This window comes from Glycine soja, chromosome 10 (assembly GCF_004193775.1).
Source record: "Glycine soja cultivar W05 chromosome 10, ASM419377v2, whole genome shotgun sequence".
NCBI lineage: Eukaryota > Viridiplantae > Streptophyta > Magnoliopsida > Fabales > Fabaceae > Glycine > Glycine soja.
The window spans coordinates 21,747,799-21,775,649 of record NC_041011.1 but is presented as its reverse complement, the minus strand read 5'-3'; the positions used below and the strand labels follow the sequence as shown (position 1 = coordinate 21,775,649).

General features: G+C 42.7%; 1 protein-coding gene and 1 non-coding gene across 2 annotated transcripts; one reads left to right on the top strand and one right to left on the bottom strand.

Annotated features, from left to right (window-relative positions):
- Positions 1-343: 343 nt before the first annotated feature.
- On the bottom strand, positions 344-27,851 carry LOC114371522 (the record flags this gene model as incomplete). The annotated part of the gene is made up of 6 exons (XM_028328936.1): positions 344-1,049; positions 1,292-1,725; positions 1,855-1,896; positions 25,742-26,454; positions 26,528-26,744; positions 26,961-27,851. Coding segments are annotated over 6 exons (3,003 nt in total), but the record flags the coding sequence as incomplete, so codon positions are not given.
- Positions 27,481-27,587, top strand: LOC114372772. The gene has a single exon (XR_003658336.1). It is a non-coding gene; the product is annotated as a small nucleolar RNA R71 (small nucleolar RNA).

Genomic DNA, 27,851 nt, shown 5'->3' with positions numbered 1-27,851 from the left:
AGCATTTCTAACTGTGAGCTTACTTTCTTGTTCTTTCTCATCTAACATACACACTTGCTCAACTCATGATAAAACACAATCTTCATTTCAATCATGCATTCATTCCACAATCAATTCACAACACCAATTCCACAAAAAGATCAAGTGTTTGCACTGCATACTCAGAGAATCAAGTTAAGCTGTTCAGTATGCTTCAAAACATGCATACTAATTATCCACAAAAATACAAGTATATAATTATAAATATAAACCAAAATCACCAAAAACAATGTACTAAAACTATAATAAATATAATAATTTCCAAAAAGGAAAAATCAGGAATTTTGAATTCCTATGACTGGTCCTATGTGCCCTGTGTGTCCTGGTCTTGCATATCCTCCTCATCTATCAGATGTAAAACTGGGGTAGCTGGAGGAGTGGATGACAGTCTCAGGACTGGCGTGGTAGGGTCTTCAAGCATTTCCATGATGGGTGTAGGAGGATCTGCTTGTCTCTCATGTACTGGTGTAGGAGGATCTGTTACTTGCCGAGCAAAAGATAGCCCCATCCCTGGTGAGAGTGGATCTTCTAGGGTCTGTGGTGTCCTCTCAGGAGTAGCAGCCTCCTGTCTCAATTGTGACTCACCTGCTTCAACTGTTTCATGTATAACTGCTATAATTGGCTCAGGAAAAACAGCCTCATCAGGTCTTATTTTTACTCCTGCACCTAAAAAATCAAAAGCTCCAGGGATGGTAGCCTTAGAAGACGCATCATGTACCTGTTGAGGTACCTGAGCACTAGGGCCCTCACCCTCTCTCACAGTAGAAGGTACAGTTCCAGGCCAGGATACCTTCTCAATGAATTGTTCTACCGATAGAATGGACCCTAGAGGAACTACCACCTGTAGGCTCTGCAGTAATAAAATCTGTCCTTGATGAATACTCTGAAGCATGGCTTCAAAGCGTTGAGAGTCATGGGCAGCTGGTGTAGGCATGGCAGAAGTAGGAGGAGCTGGTGGTGCAGAAGAAGAAGGAACATCTGCTAGTCGAGCTCTTACCTTCCTGGCCCCTCTGAAGTTAATTGTCAGATCATCCACATTCCAACAGTTTTTCTTAATGTAGGCCAAGTTAATGGTCGGCTTAGGCTCTCATAGGTCAGACAGCTAGAGGTAACTCCTCTAGCTCTGCATGGAGCAGTGATCAAGGCTGGGAATCCGAGCCTAGAGGAGTTACTTTGGGCAATGGTAGAAATCTGACCTGAGATTAGGACTCTGATATTCATTTCCATGCCTGTGACTAAGCCGTAAACCAACCTGGCTCTGTCCATATTAAGATCAGAGGTGTGGGAAGTGGGAGTCAGGTTGCTGTAGGAGAGGACACTCCATGTCTGTGCAAGAGTGGTGAGATCTTTCCTCAAAAGCTTCCAAGGATGGCCCTCTGCATTCAGAACAAAACCCCTACCAGGGATGTAGAGACGGGTAGAAAACTCTTGAGGATCAATCCTCATCCTCGTAAATCTGGAATAGGTAGGCAGTGTCGCACCCTCCAAAACTACTGGGGTCTCTAAGAAGGTATTCAGGCGATCAACATCAATCCTGATTAAATGTCCTCTTACCTTCACTTGCTTAGGGCTCTGGTCTTCCGGGCTGTATAAGTTGGCATAGAATTCTTTAACCACCGCCACATCTATGCTTCCCTCCTGAAGGTTGGCAAGGCGTTTATGTAGGTTACACCTCTCTAACTCTACCTTAAACTCATCGAATTTAGTATGATAAATCTTAACATTCCTATTTGGAAGGATCCTTTGGTCCAGAATGTTATCTGTATATCGGTTCCAGGCTTCCAAGGATTGGAATCTCCTGGTATCATACTAAACCTGTGGCCTTGAAGCAGTGCTCTTCCTTTTCCTTGATGCCATCTGTAATAAAAAGAACCAAAAATACATTAGACTGGAATTTATTCAAGTTCAAAAATACAAATTAAAAGTGTAGGCGCTTAGCAAAATACAACAGGCTTAGCGCACCTTAGGCAAGACAACAAACTGGCTTAGCGCAGCAAATTGCACTTAGTCAGTTATGACAGCAAAATTTTGTTCTGCATAATCGGCTTAGCGAGATAGGTACTCACTTAGCCCAGAGAAATTTATTTCAAACAATGGCTTAGCAAGCAGTGCTAGCTTAGTCGAGTCAAAGCTGCACTGCATAGCGCTTAGCGCACCCAAAACTTCACAAAATTTCTCTAAGTTATTTGGCGTAGCGCATCAGACGCGCTTAGCCAAATGATTGCCGCAACGAATTGCGCTTAGCTCGAATATCCTTGGCTTAACGCACAACAATTGATAAGAAAATACTCTAAGTTACTTGGGCTTAGCGAGACAACACTCACTTAGCCTCAAGTTTTGTCTCTTTCAAGGCTCTGGCGGCTTAGCGCACACAGCTGTCACTTAGCCATGTTCATACCTGATGATGAACATTCATCTAAAAAGATGAACTCACTTAGCGCAACACGGTTGGCTTAACAAGTTTTCCTGGAAATGCATACATTCAAGCACTTTTGATGAACTCGCTTAGCGCATCAGCGAGTTCATCGCATTTTCCAAACAAAACGCAGAAAACAAACTTTTTAGACCTCTAAAAGGCACCTATCAAACATGCAAAACCATCAAATGTACCCACAAAGTACAATCCTTAACAAAGTCCTAATTTTTATCTATTCTATTTACAAAATAATCCTAAAAATTAAATTGCTAACCTAATGTCTTCTATCCTAAGGTTTCAACAAAAGAAAAAGCATAAATGATGTGAGGAACTTTCTTGGATCAGAAGTGCTTCATGAAGATTAACAGAAGATGCACGAAGAATGCACAAAAGCAATGCGCAAATATTTGGGAGAGAGAGGTTGCAGGAGATGCGTTTTAGAAAATCTGAGTGAATGTGAGTGTAACTGCTGTTACACTCACTTATCTATTTTTCGACCAACTCGCTTAGCGAGTGTGGCCGCTAAGCGATAGCGAGAGATGTTTGGTTTCTCAACATGCTCACTTAGCGGGCCATTTTGTTGAGCCCAAGCCCAAATTTTGAAATTCAAATTTGTTTTTTTTTACTGGGCTTAGCTCAAATAGACACGCTCAGCGAGTTGTGCAGATGAAAATTCCTGCAACTCTTGCTAAGCCGGGCCGGCTCAGCTGATATACTTCATGCTACATACAGAGGGGTATGCGCTTAGCGCATAAGTGCACGCTTAGTGCTTACAAGGCCACAAAGAATAGGGCTTAGCGTGGATGAACTACGCTTAGCTCAATGAAACCAAGAATTGGCCGCATCAATTTGGGCTTAGCGCAGTGACTACTGGCTTAGCCTAACTCAAATCGAACTGAATTGGGCTTAGCTCAATGATGGTCTGCTTAGCATGCCCAATCAGCTATAGATGCAGCTGATGAAATCCTACCCCCCAAAGGCATTGGATAGAAGACTCCAAAAAGATTGGGCCGGAGATGCAAGAGAAGGCCCTAAGGTTCTCATAAGCCTTAGCGTAGATTTTGGGCCCATGGGCTAAGTATGAGCCCACTTATCTTTGTACATATTATATTAGGATTTCATTATTTTTGGGCCTTGTATTTAGGGCTCCATATGTAGGTAGGGTACCCTAGAAATGTAGAATTTTTCCGCCCTTGTATTTTAGGGCACCTAGACTAGTTTTGTATTAGGGGTAGTTTTGTAATTTCACATGCATTAAGTGAATATTTGATGTGTGTGTTGAGAAATAAATTTAATTGAATTGGGAGAAGCCCAATCCAAATAAATTTTAGAGGGGGAGCTGAGCATTTGCTTGCTACACCCCATTGCCACATCATATAGTGACACTTTGTGCATATCCTTCATGCTTTACATGCCTCATGACACCTAAGTACACTTAGTGGAGAATCTTGGACTTCATCTTGGATTAGTGGGCTGAACCATAGCTAAAATTCACTAATCATAATTAGTGAAATTTTGGCTCCAAAATTTGGCTCCACAAATTCAAGTGAAATTTGAATAGAAATTCAAATTTCCCTCCAATTTTGTGTGACACTTAGGCTATAAATAGAGGTCATGTGTGTGCATTTTTCAACTTTGATCATTTGAAAATTAAACTTCAGATTTCAGAGCTCTTTTAGAGCACAAAATTTCGTGTTCTTCTCTTCCTCTCCCTTTATTCATCTCCTTCTTCCTCCAAGCTCTTATCCATGGTCTCCTATGGTGGTGAGCTTCTTCTAGAATCATCATCTCCTTGAAGTGGCATCTCCTCTCTCTCTTCCTTCTCCATTCCATTGTCATTCATCTTCCAAGAAGCAAAGGAATCCATTGATGAAGAAGATCCTAGGCCTACAAGCTCCAATGGAGCTTACATCATGTGGTATTAGAGCATCTTCATCTAGGTGATGTTCTTTTGCTTCCTCTATATTTTTGTTCGGTGAATTCTCTTTAATTCCTTGTGCTTAATCTTATTCTCCATGTATATCCTCCATTGTCTTGTGGTTTGGTGCTATTTAGAGTAGATTCAAAAAAAATAAACCGATTAAATCTTAGATCTACACTTGTTCTTGCATTTCTACGGTTCAAATTTTGTAGATCTACTCTTGAATCATGTTTTTGTGTTGATTTTAGGTTCTATCATTTTTCATTCATAATATTCTTGTGCTGAACCTTAGATCTAAATTTTCTTCCAAAATATTGATTAGAAAAAAAACACAAAAATCTAAGTGTAAATCACTTAATCCATGTTGTCATAAAGTCATGTTTAGTCATAGTAATTGTCACATTATGTTCTAAGTTTGTGTTGAATTTTTATTTTGTTGATTGAATTCTAGATACATTTGTTCATGTATTCTTGTCATTCTTAGCCTATCTTTTGAATTTTGAGTCTAATTCATGCATGTTATTTAGTTCATAACATGTTCTAAATCAATTCCTAGAAGTAGTCTTGTTGTTGAACTCTTTTTTTTTGTTTTATAAGTTTCCTACATGATGCCTATGATGAAGTTGAGTAGTGGTGCTGAGTTGTGGCAGGATTTGTGAATCAAAATAAGTCTTAAGCTCTCTTGAATTGTGTTATTCAAGATAATTGAGCATAATCAAACACAAAATGTAACTATCCAAGCCTTAAGCAACATAAACACTACTCTTGATTTCTAGGTTGAAATCGCTGGTGCTGGCAGCTTGAACATACGAAATTGTATAAATTACTGGGAATTGGTCACTACTTTTTTTTAGCTAAACTTTTTACTGAATTTTCTACACATCTGGACCAAAATTATGAAAAAAGAACCAAGCAATTTGGATTAAAGGAAAAAATAATAAAAATCACACAAGTTGGCAGAAAAATCAGTGTCCTGAAAAAAAAATGAAAGGGAAGTGTGCTTGTTGTTTTGGCTCAAAAATTTGTTCTATAATTGGTGCCTATTTTATACCAATCTTAGTTCTGAAATTTAATTTGATAATTAGTGTGAAAAAAAGTGCCAAAACTAGAGGTTTCTTGAGTCTTTTTTTTTTTACTCTACTCTAGAGCCATTCTAAGTTTCTCTTTGAGTCCTAGCCTTCTTTTATGTGCTTTTCATTGCTTTAATTGTTGAATCATCCATGAAAATTTGTCTTGTTAAAACTCTATTGGTTTAGCTTTCATCTCATTTTTTTGGTCTTTGGTTATTGCTTGTCTCTTTGTTTCCTGGTTTGTGAGTTTCCATATAGGGAATTGGAAAGGAGGATTGGTGTCATCCCTTGAAGAATTTGAGTCAAGAAGCAAGGGGCCAACTACCTTAAGAGCTATTGGAATAAGAAGCACTCCAAATTGAGTGAAACACAAAAGAGAGAATAGACACCAAAATTGAGGACTTTTTTTGTAATTTTGTAATTGGCAATTTTCTTTGCTTTCAAATTTTCTAACAAAAAGGTCTTTCATTGGAAGTAAGTTGGGAGCCTCCAATAGGTCACCCTACTTTCATTTGTGTGTAATAATTTTAGGCAATTTTCCCTTAGGATAGTGAGTGATTTTATTGGGAACCGTAAATATGGTCATCCTAAAACTCTTAGGATTCGCCTAGTTTACATTTCTTGCTTACTTTGATAGCTTATTTCCTTTACCTTCCATTGTCAAACCGCCTAGATAGCTTGCCTTTTACTAATTAGTTTTTAGCTTATCTTTCACACCTCTTTTTAGTGTTTATTTTGGCTAGTTTCAACCATAGTTTCTTTTACCTTTTGTTTTCAAACCCCCAACAAGAAAGAACCACAACTTAGGAACCAACATGAGTCTTCATTCTTCATCTTGTGTTAATGGTGAGGGTTCTACTCCTAAGGACCCCTTGTATAAGATATTAGATGAGTTGAGATCCCTTAAGTTGTGGAAAGAAAAACAAGAGAGAAAAGAAAAAGGAAAAAAAGAGTGGAAGAAATAAGTCAAGATAAAAGAGAGAAAATAAGAGAGGAAGAAAGAAGAAAAATAATGAAATAAATGAAAAGAGAAAAACATGCCTCCTATAGTAGTCATGACTCTTGCAAGAGTTTAAGTGAAGAACTTAGCGACTATTATAGAGGGCACCATAGTTCACATACTAAACATCATTCCCAAAGAAGAGAAAAGGATAGAAGGCCTCAAGAGGTTAACATTAGCCTCCCATATTTCCATGGAAAAGATAATGTTGAGGTCTACTTAGATTGGAAAATTAAAGTTGAACAACTCTTTGCTTGCCATCATATTAGCGAAGAGAGAAAAGTTCCATTGGCTACCCGTAGCTTTCAAGGGTATGCCCTCTATTGGTGGACTTCCCTTGATAGGGAACGAAGGATTCATGGGGATCCTCCAGTAGAGTATTGGAATGATCTTAAGAGTGCCTTTAAGAAGAGGCACATTCCCTCCTACTATGAAAGGGAGCTTATGGACAAGCTCCAAAGGCTTAAACAAGGGAGTATGAGTGTTGATGAATATAGACAACAAATGGAACTACTCCTTTTAAGAGCTGGACTTAGCGAGGAGGAAAGAACAAGCATAGCTAGGTTCCTTAGTGGGCTTAATATGGAAGTGAGGGATAAGGTTGAACTTCTTCCATATAGGGACCTAGATGAGCTAGTCCAACTTTGTATAAGAGTGGAGCAACAACTTAAAAGAAAGCCTTCTTCAAAATCTTATGGCTTTCACTCTTATCCAAGAAAGGACCAAACCCAAGGAATTTTGGGGGCTGCACCTTCAAAACCCAAGGAAGATAAGGGTAAGAACATAGAGAAATCCACCCCTAAGACTAGTTCCCAAGAAAGGACTAGCAACATTAAATGCTTCAAATGTCTTAGGAGAGGTCACATTGCCTCTCAATGCCCCACAAAGAAAACCATGATTATGAGGGGTCAAGCCATTTATAGTAGTCAAGATGAGACTACTTCTTTCCCTTCCTCTAGTGGAAATGAAGATGAAGTAAGGGGTGAAGAGTCTAGTGAGGAAGCCTACCCCTATGAAGAAGGTGACCTTCTAATGGTTAGAAGGCTCCTTGGAGGTCAATCTTGTAATCTATCTCAATCCCAAAGAGAGAACATCTTTCATACAAGATGCAAAATTTTAGATAAAACTTGTTCTCTCATTGTGGATAGTGGATCTTGTTGCAATTGTTGTAGCACAAGATTAGTTTCCAAGTTGAACCTCACAATCATTCCTCACCCAAAACCTTATAAACTTCAATGGCTCAATGAAAAAGGGGAAATGATAGTTAACCAACAAGTGAAGGTACCTTTCTCCATTGGGACATATAAGGATGAAGTTAATTGTGATATAGTTCCCATGGAGGTAGGGCATATTATTTTAGGAAGGCCATGGCAATTTGATAGGAAGATCATTTACAATGGCCTAACTAATGAGATTACCCTCACCCATCTTGGCACTAAATTTGTGTTGCATCCTCAAACACCTTCATAGGTGGCCAAGGATCAACTAACTATGAAAGATAAGAGGGATGAGGAAGAAAAACTAGAAAACCAAAAGAAAAAGAAGGATAGTAAGGCCTTGTCTTCAAAGGCCAAGGGGAAGGAAAAAGAGGAAAAGGATTCCTCCAAGAAGATTGTTAAGAAGGAAAATCATTTTGCAAAAAAATGTGATATCAAAAGAGCACTCTTTCTTAAACAATCTTTCTACCTTCTCCTATCGAGGGAAACATCCCTTAGCACCGCCATACCTCTTAAGCTTGAGGTTATTCCTCAAGTAAAAGAGTTGTTGGATGAGGGTTTGGTTCGTAAGAGCTTAAATCCTTGTGCTTTGTTGGTGCCCAAAATAAGTATTATAAGGCACCAAATCCCTATGATAGGTGGTATGATGAATCTGTTGAGTGGTGCAACCCTCTTTTGTAAAATCACTCATGCACCCAACATCTTCATGATTTGTGTACATAGGGACTCATTAGGTAGGTTTGTTCTTATTTTTTGTTTCAATACAAACTTAGGTGCTCATATGGGACACCTTAGGTTTGTCATAATTTTTTGTAGGAATAATCAACATTAAAAATAAAGAAAAAGGTATGTTTTATTCCATTACTTTCCTTAACTTTTTAAATAGTGATCAAGGGCTTCCCATGGACCCTAAGAGAATAAAGGTCATTCTTGAGTGGCCTACTCCACCATGTATAAGGGAAATTTGGGGCTTCAATGACTTAACAAACTTTTACAAAAGGTTTGTCCCATATTTTTCTATACTTGCAGCAGCACTTATTGAGTTGGTGATGAACTATGTTCTCTCATGGGAAAATGGTCAGGAAAGGGGTTTTCTGTCCTTACCCTACTCTAACATACCCAACATCACTAATACATATGTTTTTAATTCTTTTTACAGGTGTTGAGGAAAGAATCCCTAAGTTTCAAGAACCTATGGATTTGAGGTAAAATCCTTTTCAAGGGGGAGGGAATGATGCAATCCTACCCCCCAAGGGCATTGGATAGAAGGCACCAAAAAGATTGGGCCAGAGAATGCCCTAAGGTTCTCATGAGCCTTAGGGTAGATTTTGGATCCATGGGCTAAGTATGAGCCCACTTATCTTTGTACATATTAGATTAGGATTTCATTATTTTTGGGCCTTGTATTTAGGGCTCCATAATGTAGGTAGGGTACCCAAGAAATGTAGGATTTTTCCGCCCTTGTATTTTAGGGCACCTAGACTAGTTTTGTATTAGGGGTAGTTTTGTAATTTCACATGCATTAAGTGAATATTTGATGTGTGTGTTGAGCAATAAATTTAACTAAATTGGGAGAAGCCCAATCCAATTAAATTTTAGAGGGGGGTGAGCATTTGCTTGCTACACCCCATTGCCACATCATATAGTCACACTTTGTGCATGTCTTTCATGCTTTACATGCCTCATGACACCTAAGCACACTAAGTGGAGAATCTTGGACTTCATCTTGGATTAGTGGGCTGAACCATAGCTAAAATTCACTAATCATAATTAGTGAAATTTTGGCTCCAAAATTTGGCTCCACAAATTCAAGTGAAATTTGAATAGAAATTCAAATTTCCCTCCAATTTTGTGTGACACTTAGACTATAAATAGAGGTCATGTGTGTGCATTTTTTCAACTTTGATCATTTGAAAATTAAACTTCAGATTTCATAGGTCTTTTAGAGCACCAAATTTCGTGTTCTTCTCTTCCTCTCCCTTCATTCATCTCCTTCTTCCTCCAAGCTCTTATCCATGGCCTCCTATGGTGGTGAGCTTCTTCTAGACTCATCTTCTCCTTGAAGTGGCATCTCCTCTCTCTCTTTTGTCTCCATTTTGTTGCCATTCGTCTTCGAAGAAGCAAAGGAATCCATTGATGAAGGAGATCCTAGGCCTACAAGCTCCAATGGAGCTTACATCAGCAGGGGTTGAATCGCTCAGTGCGGCCTACGGCTCGCTTAGCGCATGACAACTATGCGCTCAGTCAGAGCAATTTTGATTAGCGAGAGGGCTATTTTTCTGGAAAAAAAATTCCTAGTTAAAAGTTAGTCCTCCTTCAAGAAAACCCCCTATATCTATGTCATACCCTAATTTCGTCCGGGGGTTATTACTTGAAGACATGCAATCTTTGGTTAGCCGCTTTGAGATACTTGGCGTCCTTTGTTGTACAATAAAATCTTGAGACGTCTCAGAAATCTAAAGGAAGCAGGCTTGCGCGATCCGTGAAATTCCGCAATGTGGCGGAAGTCGAAAAGGGGTGTTTTTGCGTAATCCGTAAGTTTCCGTGACTTCTTCGAAAGGTAAAAAAGGAGTAAATACATAATCCGTAAGGATTCGTAACCTTACGGAAGGAAAATAAGTATCGTTACGAAATTCGTAAAGTTTCGTAACGTTACGGAAAAAAGAATTACAAAAAAAAATAGAAAAGGGGGGTGCACTTAGTAAAAAGGGGGGTGTAAATAGCAATCAGGATCACTTTGGCCTTCCAGAAGATTCCTCCAGAAGGCTGTTGCTTCTGGAGGAAGCAACCTGGCTCGCCTGGGCAAGCTGAGCTCGCCTGGGCGAGCTGGGCGGCAAGCATCTCCCCTATTTTGCTATAAATAGGGGAGGAAGTGAGAAGGAAAAGGGTTCAGCCCCTTAGGCACTTCTCTCTCTTTCGAATTTTCTTGGAAAAATTGTTTCCGTGAAGAAAATCTAAGCCGAGTGATCGAGGCCGTACCCGAATCAAATAAACATGAAAATGCAGTAACTAGGAAGTGATCCTAGGTCGTTTCCCAACGAGCAGTGACAAGCCAAATGTTCGCAATATACTTGCAGTAACAGTAACGATGGGGCCCCGGTTTGGTTGTTTGGTAATTAAAGAGCAGAACAAATAAAATGGAATACAAAACTACTAATATTAAAAACGAGTTGTTTCCTCTGATTCAGAAGCCACTCTCTTATCCTGGGTTATGGAGAATTCGTCCCTAACAGTCAACCACTTAATCCAACCCTATTTCAATTTACTAAGCGAAAATCAACTTAGGGTTTTCAATACGTGATTAGGCACCACATACACCAGTTAGCCCTTCGTCCATTAAGCATGAACGCAAGTTAGGCTCAGAGGCAATTAATCGAACACGAAGCGTGCACTGATTAATATTCACGAAATTGGGATAACTGGTGAAGGGAAAACTGCCAGGAAACCACATTACAAACGAAACCTCAAAGAGAGTTGGGCTTCGTCCTCAAAAGGAAACAACACCAGAAAATCTAGCCTTCCATGAATTCAAACAGAAAACGCAAATGAAACATGAAGCAGAAACGTAAATGAACAAGAACGTAAATGAACAGAAACGTAAATGAAAGTAGAAGAAGAAGCAAGAATGAACTCGTAATTAGAAGCAGAAAACGGAAAATTGCATTAAGAACAAAAACTGTAACAAGGGAACAGAAAAACGTGAAAACCTAAAACCAAAGCTCTGAATAATGAAAATAGCCTAGCAGAATAGAATGCCCTCCACGAATCCCAAGGCAGCTATTTAAAAAGAGTCACTCAAAGTCATTGGGCCCTATTACAATACTCTGGCCCAAAACGAAATAAACACTAAACAACATAAAATAAAATTGCGAAATTTCCTAATTAGAAATTAACTAAGGTAAGCGCTGCTTTATTTGCCCTCTTCAAGTCCACAACCAAAATCCGGATTAAGCCCAATGTTTCATTAATTCCTGAAATTAGATTAAAAATATCAAATTAGCTAAATGAGCCCAAATAATAAAACTGCCTAATTAATTGACAATTAAGACCAATCAATAATTAAAATGGTGCAAAACGGGTTTAGAAAATAGAAGAAAATGATGGCACATCACCGAGGCGCTTCCGAAACGTTTCCGTGAAGAATTTCGTAAAAGATTTCAACCGTTCTTCGACGTTCTTCATTCGTTCTTCATTGTTCTTCGATCTTCAACGGGTAAGTACCTCAAACCAAGCTTTTCAATTCATTACATGTACCCGTGGTGGTCCACATTGTGTTTCATGTATTTCTATTCTCGTTTTCATTTACTTTTTATACCCCCTTTTGACGTGCTTAAAGCCATTTATTTAAGTCATTTCTCGCTTAATGTAAAAATAAAATAAATTTCCACCGATCGTTTGAATTGTATCATCCGTTAATTTCGGTAAAAATGAATTCCGACCGTTCGGTCGTGCCGTAACCACGTTGGAAATAAAAAAGAGGTAAAATAATAATATAATAATAAAAAATGTCTTTTGGTAAAATAAAGCGAAAGATCAAATCGGACGTTTTTTTTTCTCTTTGAGATTTCTCATTCTTAATTGAATTGACTAATAACCAAAGTGAAACTAAGGCTAAAATCAACTCGCCTAGTCAAGCTCATCCACAAAAATAGGTTTTTGTAAGTTCATCATTTCAGTTTCCTACCAAGTAAAATGGATCATTCTTAAGGTCCAACGCCTTAAAATGATCACCTTTCACGTAAAAAGAATCACTCGATTCACGCTTAAGGAAGAACTACGTAGGTCTGATTTCCTCTCCAAAGGAGGGTACGTAGGAGCAAAAGCCCCGCTTTTGTCGACCTCAAAAAATAAAAAGAAATAAAAGTTAAGATAACACAATTCCACAAATTCTAGAAATAAGGCTGTTGTCTTTCGAGACAAACGTAAGAGGTGCTAATACCTTCCTCAAGCGTAAATACAACTCCCGAACTTAGAATTTTCATTTTGACCGGTTTCCTTCGGTTTTTCCGACGTTTTCCACAAATAAACGTTGGTGGCGACTCCGCGCACCTTTCCTCCTTTGGAAAGCGCACCCGTGAGCCTTGCCCTCGCTTGCCCGCGAAGGGCACGTTGCGACAGTTGGCGACTCCACTGGGGATTTTTTGTGAGTTAGGCCTACTTTTAAGGAATTGTGGATTTGTGAAGCTTCATGTGTGCATTTGTTGAACTGTGTAAAATGTAAATAATTGTTGTCTATTTCGCATTCTTTTACACTGCATTCTAAGCACCCACGGGTTTGAGTAAAAAGGGGCCCTACACCCGGGTTCATGGGAATTTAAGGAGTGGAGGTAAATCTATCATCATGCTAGGTCTCCGACTTGCTTGATAATAGTGAAACCTCGTCTAGAGCTTTCTCTCTTTATAATGGGTTTTTGCTGGTATTCCATACCGCCACAATATTATTATCTTGAGTGATGATACCTCTAGAAAACAGTCGTGTGAGTTATGAATGGTTGGGGAAATAGTTATTAAAGACCCCTAGATATTGTCTTAGGTTCCCAAATAGGGGCAAAGAGCAAACACGCTCCGTGCCATTTGTTCTCATGCATTTTTGGTGAATAGCACTAGTTTATAGTTTTGCTAGTGATGTTTGGTTTTTTTTGGAGTAATATGTAACCTTTTTAATGCTACGTTAAGGCGCAGTCATGCCCAAAACGTAGCATTAAAATTGGATCTCTGCGGTCTCGTATGTGTGAATTACCCCTTTTGTGTTGTTTTCTTTCCGTTTCATGCACACGCATTGCATCGTTCATGTCGGAGTCTTGATCCACCCCTTTTTTTTAGGTAAAATGATGGGGACAAATCAAAACGGCAAAAGGTTTTATCAAGTCAAGGTTAAAGGTCTAGACGTCACTAGCCTCAAGGAATTGGGACGATTGATGGGACCCCTCCAAAGGCAAGCCTTCCGCAAAGTTTATGGGAAGATTCTAGATTTGACCGTAGTGGAGGTATTTACGGAAGCTGTCGTATCCCTCGCCCAATACTACGACCAGCCGTTGAGGTGTTTCACGTTTGGGGACTTCCAAATGGTCCCAACTATTGAAGAGTTTGAGGAAATATTAGGATGCCCTCTAGGGGGGAGGAAACCGTATCTCTTCTCCGGTTTTCTTCCTTCCTTGAGCAAGATTACGGCTGTGGTTGGGGATTCAGCAAAGGAGTTGGATCGCACGAAGCAAACTCGGAACGGCGTAGTGGGCCTGCCTCGGAAATACTTGGAAGGCAAAGCAAGGGATATGGCGAGCCAAGAGAAGTGGGGCCCGTTTGCAGATATTTTAGCTTTGTTGATTTTTGGGGTTGTCCTCTTTCCGAACGTTGACGGCTTGGTAGACTTAGCCGCCATTGATGCTTTCCTCGCATATCACCATAGCAAGGAAAGTCCATTGGTGGCTATCTTGGCAGATTTGTTCGACACCTTTGACCGGAGGTGCGAGAAAAACAGTGCACGGATTATTTGTTGTTTACCCGCTCTCTGTGTATGGTTGACTTCACACCTATTCCGACAAGACACGAGACACCCGTGTCCGCTTCAAAGCTATCGCTCATGCGCTGAAAAAGGAAGAGTCGTTTGGGACCAACATTTGGCTGTGATAGGGGGCAGCACGATCCATTGATTTCCTCATTGGAAGGAAGGCAAGGAAGGAGTTCTTTTCTCGTGTGGGGACTATCCTAATGTTCCACTGATAGGGACTAGGGGTTGTATTAATTATAATCCCGCACTCGCCATAAGACAGCTAGGATATCCCATGAGGGGAGCACCGACCGAAGAAAGTCTCTCGCCTTTCCTTATGAGAGATCTAGGCGCGCAAGGTCTCAAGGTTATACAAAGAATCCACAAGGCGTGGAGGAGTCCGTTGAGGAAAGACAAGGAGCTTAGAGGCATCCGAAACGGCGTCATCGGAGGTTATCATGGATGGCTAAGAATTCACACGCGGGGCTTAGATTGGCTCTCCAAATTGAAAGTTATCAATGAGGAGAACTTCGAAGCTCCGGAGGAAGATGAAGAAGTCCGAGCTCTAAAGTTAGAGCTAGGGAAAGCGAGACTCGCCAAGGAGAAGTTCAAATCAGCTGCTACACACATCCGGAAGAGTGCACCGAGTTACAAGAGGAAAACGCAGCCACTGCAAAAGCCCTTGAACAAGAAACCAAAAGGGCCCGCAAGGAGGAATATGGCCGAAAGAAATTCCGAGGAGCATTGTGGGGTAGCAACAATGAGCTCAAGCTCCGAAGAGAAGAGAGAGATCGGTCACGGGTGCATGGCATGATCTTAGAAGAAGAGTTAGTTGCTTGCGCAAGGTCCAAAAGGAATTTGGCTCAACACTTGGAAGCCACCGAGCAAAGCATGCTAGCCATCATAGGGCAATACAAGGAAGAATTGAACCAGTCCACGGCCCATGAACAAAAGTTAGTGGAGGACTATGCACAAGTGTATGCCGAAAAGGAGGCAAGAGGGAGGGTGATTGATGCGCTGCATCAAGAAGCGACTATGTGGATGGATAGGTTCGCCTTCACCTTGAATGGGAGTCAAGACCTCCCGCGTCTGTTAGCCAAAGCAAAAGCCATGGCCGAAGTGTGTACTGCCCCCGAGGAGATTCATGGGCTAATCAATTACTGTCAGCGCATGATAGATTTGATGGCCCATATAATTAGGAATCGTTAGGTTCTTTTGTAACACCTTTGTATAATCTTGGCTAGATGAAAGCTTTGTTCTTTTTATAAAATGAGAAGTGCTGGACTCATTGCGTTATCTAAAAATCTTGGGGTCGATCCAAGTGCTCCGATCATCCATTTGCATACTCATGTTTTGGTGGCATACTCACCGTTGTTTATTTCTTTAGGAATTTCATCATAACTAAGAAAACACCAAGGCACCCCTATAACACTCAATCCAGAAAAATGGATAATGAAGAGGGCGTGCAGGAACAGATGAAGGCCGATCTATCGGCCTTAAAAGATCAAATGGCTTCCATCTCGGAGGTCATGTTAAAACTCCAGAAAACCATAGAGGATAAAGCCACCGCAACCGCCTCCAGTACAGTTAGGGAAGCGGAGCCGATGCTGGAACCCGCCTTGAATCTGGGCCTAGACAGAAACATGGCCGTGTTCGGTCGAAGGTATAGTCCGCAAGCTTATCCTTATGGCCTGCCTCCGGACTTCACCCCCCGTGCCACCCCGGAAGATTTAAGCCAAGCCCCTACTTTTGAGGGGCAACTCCCACCTTATGAAGACTATCCCGGGCAAGACGATGGGGAAGGAGATACCCATCTTGGCCCCCTGCTCCACCTCAAAGATCCGTCCCCGCATGAACTACCCCAACCGAACATAGTCCGTCATGCCCCGGCCTCACCCACACCCGTAAAAGAATCTGTTCCCTTTGCGGAAGATAAAGGAAAGATTGAGGCGCTTGAAGAAAGGTTGAGGGCAGTCGAGGGCCTCGGCAATTACCCATTCTCGGATTTGGCAGATTTATGTCTTGTGCCTAATATCGTCATCCCTCCCAAGTTCAAAGTACCGGACTTTGATAAGTACAAAGGTACGACATGTCCAAAGGGGCATCTCCGGATGTATTGCCGGAAGATGGGGGCGTATTCCGCGGACGAAAAGTTGTTGGTCCATTTCTTTCAAGACAGTTTGGCCGGGGCAGCTGTAGCATGGTATACCAATCTGGAAGCTTCCCAGATCCGATCATGGAAGGACTTGGCAACTGCCTTCATTAGGCAGTACCAGTACAATACGGACATGGCTCCCGATCGGAACCATCTTCAGGGTATGACTAAACGAGAGCATGAGTCCATTAAGGAATATGCCCAGAGATGGAGAGATCTCGCAGCTCAAGTCGTACCGTCCATGACGGAAAGGGAGATGATCACAATTATGGTAGATACGTTACCCACGTTCTACTATGAAAAGCTGATAGGCTACATGCCAGCTAACTTTGCGGATCTCGTCTTCGCCGGAGAAAGGATTGAATCCGGGCTACGAAAAGGCAAGTTTGAATATGCTGCCAATATGGCCCCCAACAACAACAGAAGAGCCCCAGCAGTAGGCGCAAGGAAAAAGGAAGGAGACACCCACGCGGTCACCACCGCCCCAACATGGATGAAAGCACCCCAAAATATCCAAAGCTCATACCAGCCCAATCCCCCAAATTTTTTTATCCGAGCCGGGAATTCCCTCCCGACTCAAGCAAAAGGACCACCCGCGGCAGAAAGAGCGCCGGCCCAACGCACAGCTCCAGCCGCACCCCGGCCAGTTAATAATACAGCCCCCGGCGCGACCTATAAGTATGCACAGCACCCGAAAGACAACTTCCCTCCTATTCCTATGGCATACTCTGAGTTATGGCCTTCACTATTAGAGAATCACTTGGTGGTGGCCATACCCGGGAAAGTTCTCCAGCCGCCCTACCCCAAGTGGTATGATCCGGGTGCCAAGTGTGTGTATCACAGTGGAGTTCCCGAACACAATATTGACTCCTGTATCCCGTTCAAGTATAAGGTACAGCATCTGATTAGTGCCGGCTGGCTGGCGTTTCAGGAAGAAGGCCCAAATGTTAAAACCAACCCGCTAGCTAGTCATGGAGGTGCTAGCGTGAACGCCGTCGAAGAGGACGGGCCACCACGGACAAAGAGGTTAGGAGATGTGACTACTTCCAGACGTTTCATCTATCAATCGCTGCAAACGGCGTGCATGGTCCCCCGAGGTGGGGATGAAAGGGATGAATGTTTGTTTCACCTTGGGGAGTCCCATGACATGGAAACCTGTCCCGTGGTGGAAGAATTGCTTCAGGGATTCATGGATTGCGGGCAGCTTGAAGTGTTCACAGGAGGGAAGAAAGAACCACAAATTTGCATGCAGTCGGAAGAGAAGAAGGTTCCTCTAACCCCCAAGGCCCTAGTGATATGTTTTACTAGGAAAGGGACCGGCTCCACACCCATATACCCGCGGGCGGCGCCCAAGCCAATGCCATTTGCATATCAAAGTAATAAGGCCGTTCCGTGGAAGTATACCCCTCCCGCGTCTAGTGGAAGAGTTACAACCGAAGTTGACTCCCTATCAGCTAAGGTAACCAACATCACCGGCGTCAGTGGTGTAACCCGCAGTGGTCGGGTGTTCTCTTCCCCTCACCCGGCGGAATTGCCCTCTAAAGGGAAGGCGCCCATGGTCCAAGAGCCCACAGATATAGCCACCCCCTCGAAGGAAGTAGATCCTCCCCTGGCAAGAGGAGCCGAAAAGAAAGAAGGTCTTCAAGGAAAAACCGTGACTTTGGAAGAGGCCCATGAGTTCCTCCGCCTCATCCAACAAAGCGAGTTTAAGGTAGTCGAGCAACTGAATAAAACTCTAGCAAGGATCTCTTTGCTTGAACTACTCATAAACTCTGAGCCTCATTGTGTGTTGTTGATAAAGGTTCTTAACGATGCCCATGTAGCACATGATATCTCAGTGGAGGGCTTCGAAGGCATCGTTAATCATATAACCACCAACAACTACATCGCGTTTGCGGAAGAAGAGATTCCCGCTGAGGGGAGAGGACACAACAAGGCACTACATGTGTCGGTGAGATGTATGGACCACATTGTCGCAAAGGTACTTATCGACAATGGATCAAGTTTAAATGTGATGCCGAAGACCACTTTGGAAAAGCTTCCTTTTAGTGCGTCACATTTAAAGCCGACCTCGATGGTGGTGCGAGCCTTTGATGGTACTCGGCGGGAAGTAATGGGGGAAATCGACATTCCCATTCAGATAGGCCCCCACACTTGCAATGTGGTGTTTCAAGTGATGGATATAAATCCTACCTATAGCTGCCTCTTGGGAAGACCTTGGATTCATGCCCTGGGAGTAGTCCCATCAACGCTTCACCAGAAATTGAAGTTTGCAGTGGGTGGACTTTTAGTGATAGTGTCGGGTGAAGAGGATATGTTAGTGAGCTGCCCTTCCTCCGCACCGTACGTAGAAGCGGCGGAAGAATCCTTGGAAACGGCTTTCCAATCCTTTGAGGTTGTGAGCTGCGCCTCTGTGGAACCAAGTTCATCGCTACCTTCTCTCTCCAACGCGGCCATAATGGTGGCACGTGTTATGCTCAGGAACGGATTCGAGCCCGGAATGGGTCTAGGCAAAGACTGCCTCGGGAATGCCAACGTGGTCGATATTAAAGGAAATCCATACAAGTATGGATTAGGGTACGAACCCGGGATGCCGGGGAGAAGGAGCGTGCCGTCAAGATTTCGGGCGGATAGGGTATGGCCCGGCCGTATTAGCCAATGTTTTACCAGCGCTGGAATGGCGTCTGAGGAGGAGGTGGCCACAATAGAAGAGGAGTCCCCTCAAAACCCACCAAGTTTTGTGCAACCATGCCACCCCGATTCCCAAGTGGGGAACTGGCGCGTGATAAACCAGTCAGAAGTCTATACCACGGACTCAATGTAATTAGAGCCTATAGATTTCCTTTCTCTTTTGTTTTGTGAAACCTACCTTATTAAATAAACAAAGAGATCTTGTTTCATCTGTTCTTGCAGTGCCACCCTTTCTCATATCATTTTGCATGTTTTTGTTTCCTTTATCTTGTTTAGATGTGAGGGTTGATTCTTTGAGGAACCTAACGACGAGGGTTTGTCAATCGATTTCGATCGAGATATAAGCCAAACGATAAACGAGGAAGAGGAAGAGGACGTCCTGTCACAAGAGTTGGAGAGGTTGGTCGCTCAAGAAGAACGTGAGATGAAGCCTCACCAAGAAGAGACTGAATTGGTAAACTTGGGAACCCCGGAGGAAAAGAAAGAAGTAAAGGTAGGAACCGGTATGACCACGCCTATCCGCCATGGCTTGATAACCCTTCTTGAAGAGTATCAAGATGTCTTTGCATGGTCATATCAAGACATGCCCGGTCTCGATTCCGACATTGTGCAGCATAAGTTGCCTTTGAATCCTGGGTCTTCTCCGGTTAAGCAAAAGTTACGAAGAATGAAACCCGAGATGTCTTTAAAAATTAAAGAAGAAGTAAGGAAGCAGTTTGACGCGGGTTTCTTAGCTGTGGCACGGTACCCAGAGTGGGTGGCCAACATTGTCCTAGTCCCGAAAAAGGACGGCAAGGTTCGAATGTGTGTAGACTACCGGGACTTGAACCGAGCCAGTCCTAAAGACAACTTTCCCCTGCCACACATTGACATATTGGTAGATAATACAGCCAAGTTCGCCCTTTCCTCATTTATGGCACCCGAAGATGTAGAGAAGACCACTTTCGTCACTCTCTGGGGGACTTTCTGCTATAAAGTGATGGCCTTCGGATTGAAAAACGCTGGGGCAACCTATCAACGTGCCATGGTGACGTTGTTCCACGACATGATGCATAAGGAAATAGAGGTCTACGTAGATGACATGATTGCCAAGTCTCGGACTAAGGATGAACACCTTGTCAATCTGCGTAAGCTGTTTGGAAGATTGCGGAAATACCAATTAAAACTGAACCCAACCAAGTGCACCTTTGGGGTGAAGTCAGGCAAGCTGCTAGGATTTATCGTAAGTCAGAAAGGGATAGAGATAGATCCCGAGAAAGTGAAGGCCATCCTTGAAATGCCGGAACCGCGCACAGAGAAGCAGGTTCGGGGGTTTTTAGGCAGGTTGAATTATATCGCAAGATTCATCTCGCAGCTCACCCCTACTTGTGAGCCCATGTTTAAGCTGTTATGTAAGATCCAAGCGGTCCTATGGAACAGTGACTGCCAAGAGGCTTTCGAGAAGATCAAACAGAGTCTCGCGAATCCCCCGGTACTCATGCCACCTGTAACGGATTATCGGCCGATGCACCCCGAGTTCCCAGATGAAGATATCATGGCCCTGTTTGAAGAGAAGCGGACGCATGAGGACCTAGACAAATGAATTGTTTGCTTCGATGGGGCATCAAATGCTTTGGGCCACGGAGTAGGGGCAGTCCTTGTATCCCCGGATGATCAGTGTACTCCTTTCACAGCTAGGCTAGGTTTTGATTGTACCAACAATATGGCCGAGTACGAAGCATGCGCCCTCGGGGTCCAGGCGGCCATTGATTTTGATGTAAAACTACTCAAGGTGTATGGAGACTCAGCTTTGGTCATACGCCAGTTGAACGGAGAATGGGAAACTAGGGATTCGAAGTTGATACCCTATCAAACTTACATCTTGAGGTTAGCCAAGTACTTTGACGACGTTTCCTTCCACCACATACCTCGGGAAAAGAATCAGATGGCTGACGCGCTAGCCACCCTGGCATCCATGTTTCAGCTTGCCCCACACGGGGATCTACCATACATCGAATTCAAATCTCAAGGCAAGCCGGCATATTGTTATGCAATAGAGGAAGAGCGGGATGGGAAACCGTGGTATTTCGACATCAAGCAGTATGTCGAGAACAAGGAATACCCACCAGGGATTTCTGACAATGACAAAAGGACGTTGAGGAGATTGGCTACTGGTTTCTTTGTAAGTGGTACCATCCTGTACAAACGAAACCACGACATGACCCTCCTACGATGCGTAGATGCCAAGGAGGTGAACTTCATGATTGAGGAGATCCACGAGGGTTCCTTTGGGACACATGCCAATGGGCATGCTATGGCCAGAAAAATCCTTAGGGCCGGTTATTATTGGCTCACCATGGAAAGTGATTGTTGCGCTCATGTAAGGAAGTGTCATAAATGTCAGGCATACACGGACAACGTCAATGTTCCGCCACATCCTCTGAATGTTATGTCCTCCCCTTGGCCTTTTTCTATGTGGGGAATAGATGTCATTGGGGCCATAGAACCCAAAGCGTCAAATGGTCACCGATTCATTCTTGTGGCGATAGATTACTTCAACAAATGGGTCGAAGCAGCCTCCTATACTAACGTCACAAGGAATGTGGTAGTTAGGTTCATAAAGAAGGAGTTGATTTGTCGATACGGACTCCCCAGGAAGATCATTACCGACAATGGCACCAATCTGAACAATAAGATGATGCAGGAGATGTGCGAAGACTTCAAGATCCAGCATCATAACTCTACCCCTTATCGGCCAAAGATGAATGGGGCCGTAGAGGCTGCGAATAAGAACATTAAGAAGATTGTTCAAAAGATGACGGTGTCATACAAGGATTGGCATGAGATGTTGCCTTTCGCCCTACACGGATACAGAACCTCGGTACGAACTTCTACTGGGGCAACGCCGTATTCCTTGGTTTATGGGATGGAGGCAGTACTCCCATTTGAGGTAGAAGTTCCTTCTCAGAGGATAAAGGCTGAGTCAGGCCTAGAAGAGTCAGAGTGGGCTCAAGCACGCTACGACCAACTTAACCTTATTGAAGGTAAGCGTTTGGTCACCATGAGCCATGGGCGTTTGTATCAACGAAGGATAAAGAACGCATTCGACAAGAAAGTACGCCCGCGCAAGTTCAACGAGGGGGACCTCGTGCTAAAGAAGATGTCCCACGCTGTTAAAGATAATCGAGGCCGAATCGCTGTCAAGAACTTTTATTTTCAAAACAATTACCCATTTTTTGAACATATCCTATAATTCAAAGAAAAACATGCAAAGTCGTACGTGCACACGAAATTGACCCAAAATATTAAACTGAAAATCCGACGAAACTAACAACATTAACAAATTAACACAACTAACAAATTAACAAAACCAACAAAACTAGCAAAACCAAAGAACACTCCCCCCCCATACTTAAACAACACATTGTCCTCAATGTAGCACAATTAAAAGATTAAAAACAATTAAATCATCAAAGAGAATCGGACAAGTGTAATAAAAGCAAAGAAGGAGATAGGAAAAGAAAAACTCCCTAAGTCATGGTGGAGGAAGAGTAGGGTGGAGTAAGGAAGTCTCTTCCACCACTACGTCCACTAAAGAAGGGTTCGTGAGGAATGGCTTAAGTCGATGTCCGTTGACCTTGAAGCTCTTGTTTGTGGAGTCGCTTTTGATCTCAACTGTACCATAAGGAAAAACATTAGTAACAACAAAAGGACCAATCCACTTAGGCCTCAACTTACCACTCATGAGTCCAAGCCTAGAGTTATACAATAACACTTTTTGCCCAACCACAAAGTCTTTTTTAACTATCATGCTATCATGGAACTTCTTGGTCTTTTCTTTGTAGAACTTGGCATTCTCGTAGGCGTCTAGGCAGATTTCATCTAACTCACTCAGTTGCAACTTCCTTTCCTCGCCAGCTTGATCCATAGAGAAGTTGCAAGTCTTCACTACCCAGTATGCTTTGTGCTCAATTTCCACTGGAAGATGACATGCCTTTCCAAAGACAACCCGATAAGGAGACATTCCTATGGGTGCTTTGTAGGCAGTCCGATGTGCCCAGAGAGCATCATCAAGCCTGGTACTCCAATCTTTCCTGCTTGGCTGCATAATCTTCTCTAGAATTCTCTTGATTTCCCTGTTAGAAATTTCTGCCTGTCCATTAGTCTGGGGGTGGTATGGTGTGGATACCCTGTGTACCACCCCGTACTTTTTAAGCAGGGCATGTATTGTCCTGTTGCAAAAATGGGTTCCTTGATCACTAACAATTGCTTTAGGTACTCCAAACCTGCAAAACAGATTAGACCTGACAAAGTCTGCGACAACTTTAGCATCATTAGTTCTAGTGGGCTTGGCTTCCACCCATTTTGAAACATAGTCAACTGCAAGGAGAATGTAAACATAACCAAAAGAGACAGGAAAAGGACCCATGAAATCTATACCCCAGACATCAAACACCTCACAGAATAGCATAGGTTGCTGAGGCATTTGTTGTTGCCATGTAAGTGTATTTCCTGCTCTCTGACACTACTCACAAGTGCTGCAGATCTTCCACGCATCTTTAAAGATGGTGGGCCAATAAAAACCACAATCAAGCACTTTGCGAGCTGTCCTTTGAACACCCAGATGACCTCCCGGTGCGGAAGAATGATAGAACTGCAGGACTGAGTCAGTCTCATGATCTGGAATGCACCGTCTAGTGACCTGATCACTGCACAATTTCCACAAGTAGGGGTCATCCCAAATAAAATGCTTAGCATCACTTTTAATCTTATCTTTTTGGGCCTTAGATGCTAAGGGAGGAAAAACAGAGGCAACTAAATAATTGACAATGTTAGCAAACCAGGGAGTAGAAAGAGAGTCAGAAATATTATACAATATATACAAATGATCATCCGGGAAATCATCCCGAATAGGTGAATCTGCATCAGAGACACGTTCGATCCGACTCAAATGATCAGCAACTAGATTTTGTGCTCCGCTCCTATCACGGATCTCCAAGTCAAACTCTTGGAGCCAGTGCATCCATCGGATCAACCTAGGCTTAGAATCAGCCTTCTTCAACAAGTACTTTAGAGCTGCATGGTCAGTATAAACAATAATGCGAGTACCAAGCAAATAAGATCGAAATTTTTCAAGAGCAAAAACTATGGCTAGAAGCTCTTTCTCAGTAGTAGTATAATTTGCTTGGGCAGCATCTAAAGTCCTAGAAGCATAATATATCACCCTGGGCAATTTATCAATTTTCTGAGCAAGGACAGCCCCCAATGCATAATTTGATGCATCACACATAAGCTCAAAAGGGGCTGTCCAATCGGGTGCCTGGATGATGGGGGTGGTAGTCAACGCTCTTTTGAGGCAATCAAAAGCCTCTTTGCATCTGTCATTAAAGTCAAACTCCACCTCCTTTTGCAACAAGTTGGACAGTGGAAGGGCTACTTTGCTAAAATCCCTTATAAAGCGCCTGTAGAATCCTGCATGACCAAGAAAAGATCGCACCTCTCGCACACAAGAGGGGTAAGGCAATTGTGAAATAACAGAAATTTTTGCAGGATCTACTTCAATACCCTTATTGGAAATAATGTGGCCTAAAACTATACCTTGCTCAACCATAAAATGACATTTTTCAAAATTTAGAACAAGGTTAGTTTCAATGCATCTATTCAAAACTTTTTCCAAACTATTCAAACAACCATCAAAAGAGGATCCATATACAGTGAAATCATCCATAAACACCTCTATGCAATTTTCTAAAAAATCACTGAAAATACTAATCATGCACCACTGGAAGGTACCAGGGGCATTGCACAGGCCGAAAGGCATCCTCCTATAAGCAAAAGTGCCGAAGGGGCAGGTGAATGTGGTCTTTTCCTGATCCTCAGGAGCAATAGTAATTTGCATATAACCAGAAAAACCATCAAGGAAACAGTAGTGGGATTTACCTGCCAGGCGTTCAAGCATCTGGTCAATGAATGGCAGGGAAAATGGTCCTTTTTGGTAACCTGGTTCAGCCTCCTATAGTCAATGCAGACTCTCCAACTGTTCTGCACCCGAGTAGGAATCAGCTCCTCCTTCTCATTTCTGATCACTATGAGGCCAGTCTTTTTTGGGACTACCTGGACGGGACTAACCCATTGGCTGTCGGAGATAGGATAAATGATTCCAGCTTGCAAAAGCTTGGTTATCTCCTTCTTCACTACATCAAGAATCACCGGGTTGAGTCTTCTCTGTGGCTGTCTTACTGGTTTAGCTCCATCTTCTAAATTTATTCGATGCATACATGTGGATGGGCTAATACCAGGAATGTCCGCCAGGGTCCAGCCTATAGCCTTCTTATGCTTCTTGAGAACTGACAACAACTTCTCCTCTTGCTCATCAGCAAGGGAGGCAGATATAATCACTGGAAAACTCTTGCTATCATCCAAGTAAGCGTATTTTAAATTTGATGGCAGAGGCTTCAATTCTGGTGTGGTCGGCTGGACAGTGGTAGAAGGAGATCTTTACCTCATAAAGAAAGTCAGAGGTATGTGTACTTCCTGAAACATGGTTAGTCCTATCTGACTCTATAAAATCAATCTCAAGAGGTAAAACACCACCACCAGGCATGCAATCAATATCACTCTCAGATTCACTCTCAGCATCAAATTCAGACATATGATCAAGTACAATTTCAGACTCAATGCATGAAGAGTGAGAGGCATGCAGATTAGAATAAAGATCAGTCATGTATTCATCAACAACATGGTCAATTATTTCAGCACGAAATACAGAAAGATCTTCAGATGGGTATTTCATAGCATCCAGAATATTAAAATGAACAGTTATATCACCAAACTCCATGGACAGTGTGCCTGCATAAACATCTATCTTAGTTCTAGCAGTTTTCATAAAGGGTCTGCCTAGAATGATGGGAACTGATCCTTGAGAAAATCCATCTTCCATATTCAAGATATAAAAATCAACAGGGAAAATCAGTTCACCAACTCTAACTAAGACATCTTCTATGAAACCAACAGGATAGGCAACACTTCTGTTAGCTAAATGAATTACCACATCAGTTGACTGCAAGGGACCTAGAGATAGAGAATTAAAAATAGACAGAGGCATAACACTAACAGAAGCTCCTAAATCTAGCATGGCATTGTCAAACTTACTATTCCCTATGATACAAGGTATGCTGAATGTACCTGGATCTTTGCATTTTTCAGGAATTTGAGGAACAGATTTACCAATCAATGCGGAGACATTTCTGCCCATGCTAATCCGTTCACTTCCTTTAAGCTTCCGCTTATTAGTGCACAGCTCCTTCAAGAATTTGGCATATCTTGGAATTTGCTTTATTGCATCCAACAGAGGTATGTTTACCTCTACCTTTCTAAACGTTTCCAAGATCTCTTTCTCTGCCTCTTCCATTTTTTTGTTGGAAACTGCTCTTGGAGGGAATGGAAGAGGTTGGAGGGAATGGAAGAGGGGGAATGTGCTGCTTCTGCAAATCAGAATTACCTGTGGAAGAAGATTCACCTGCACAGAAATTGTTAGGTAAATTTTTGTCATCACCTTTTTCTGGAATAGAGTGAAGTTTGGCAGGTTCATTTGCAGATGAGGAAGGTGCTACGGGTTGAGGTCCTTGACATTGCTTTCCCGACCTCAATGAAATGGCACTGACATTTTTGGGATTTTGGACAGCTTGAGAAGGCAGCTTGTCAGAATTCTGGGACTGTTGTTGATTCAATTGGGTAGCCAATTGTCCCATCTGATTGGTTAAGCTCTGAATGGAGGCTCTGGTCTCTTGCTGAAACTGCATGTTCTGCATAGTCATTTGCCTCACAAGTTCTTCGAGGGAAGGTTGTGGAGGGGCCTCAACTGTTGGCTGTTTCTGGGGTTGTTGCTGTTGTTGGATTGGTGGAGGAATGTATGGTCTGCTTGGGCCAGCAGCATTTTGGAAGGAAGGAGCAGGCTGCTGTTGTTGCTGAGGGCTGGACCATCTGAGGTTAGGGTGATTCCTCCATCCATTGTTGTATCTGTTGCTGGAAAGGTCATAATTGTTCTGCTGTGGTTGATTTTGCTGCTGAGGTTGAGGAGGTCTATTGTAAATATTTGCAGCATAAGCTTCAGGCTGCTCAATTGCTCCAGGTTGCTGCATGGAAGGGCAAAGGTCTGTATGGTGGTCAGCAGAGGAGCACAAACCACAAACCCTTGCGACAGGTACAAATTTCTGATTCAAGGCCAGCTGGGTTACCAAGTTAACCAATGCATCCAGTTTGCCTTCAAGCTTCTTAGTTTCAGATGATGCAGATGGGTTTGTAGCTACCTCATGCACTCCTCTAATGACTATGGCATCATTTCTGGCGCTAAACTGCTGAGAGTTGGAGGCCATCTTCTCAATTAAATTTCTGGCTTCAGCAGGAGTCATGTCTCCAAGGGCTCCACCACTGGCAGCATCTATCATACTTCTCTCCATATTACTGAGTCCTTCATAAAAATATTGGAGAAGAAGCTGTTCTGAAATCTGATGGTGAGGGCAACTGGCACATAGTTTCTTAAATCGCTCCCAGTACTCATACAGGCTCTCTCCACTGAGCTGTCTAATACCTGAGATATCTTTCCTGATGGCTGTGGTCCTGGAAGCAGGGAAAAATTTTTCTAAGAATACTCTCTTAAGGTCATCCCAGCTCGTGATGGACCTTGGAGCAAGGTAATACAACCAGTCCTTTGCCACTCCCTCTAATGAATGAGGAAAAGCCTTCAGAAATATGTGATCCTCTTGGACATCTGGGGGTTTCATGGTGGAGCAGACAATATGAAATTCCTTCAAATGTTTGTGCGGGTCTTCACCTGCAAGGCCATGAAACTTTGGAAGCAAATGAATTAGTCCAGT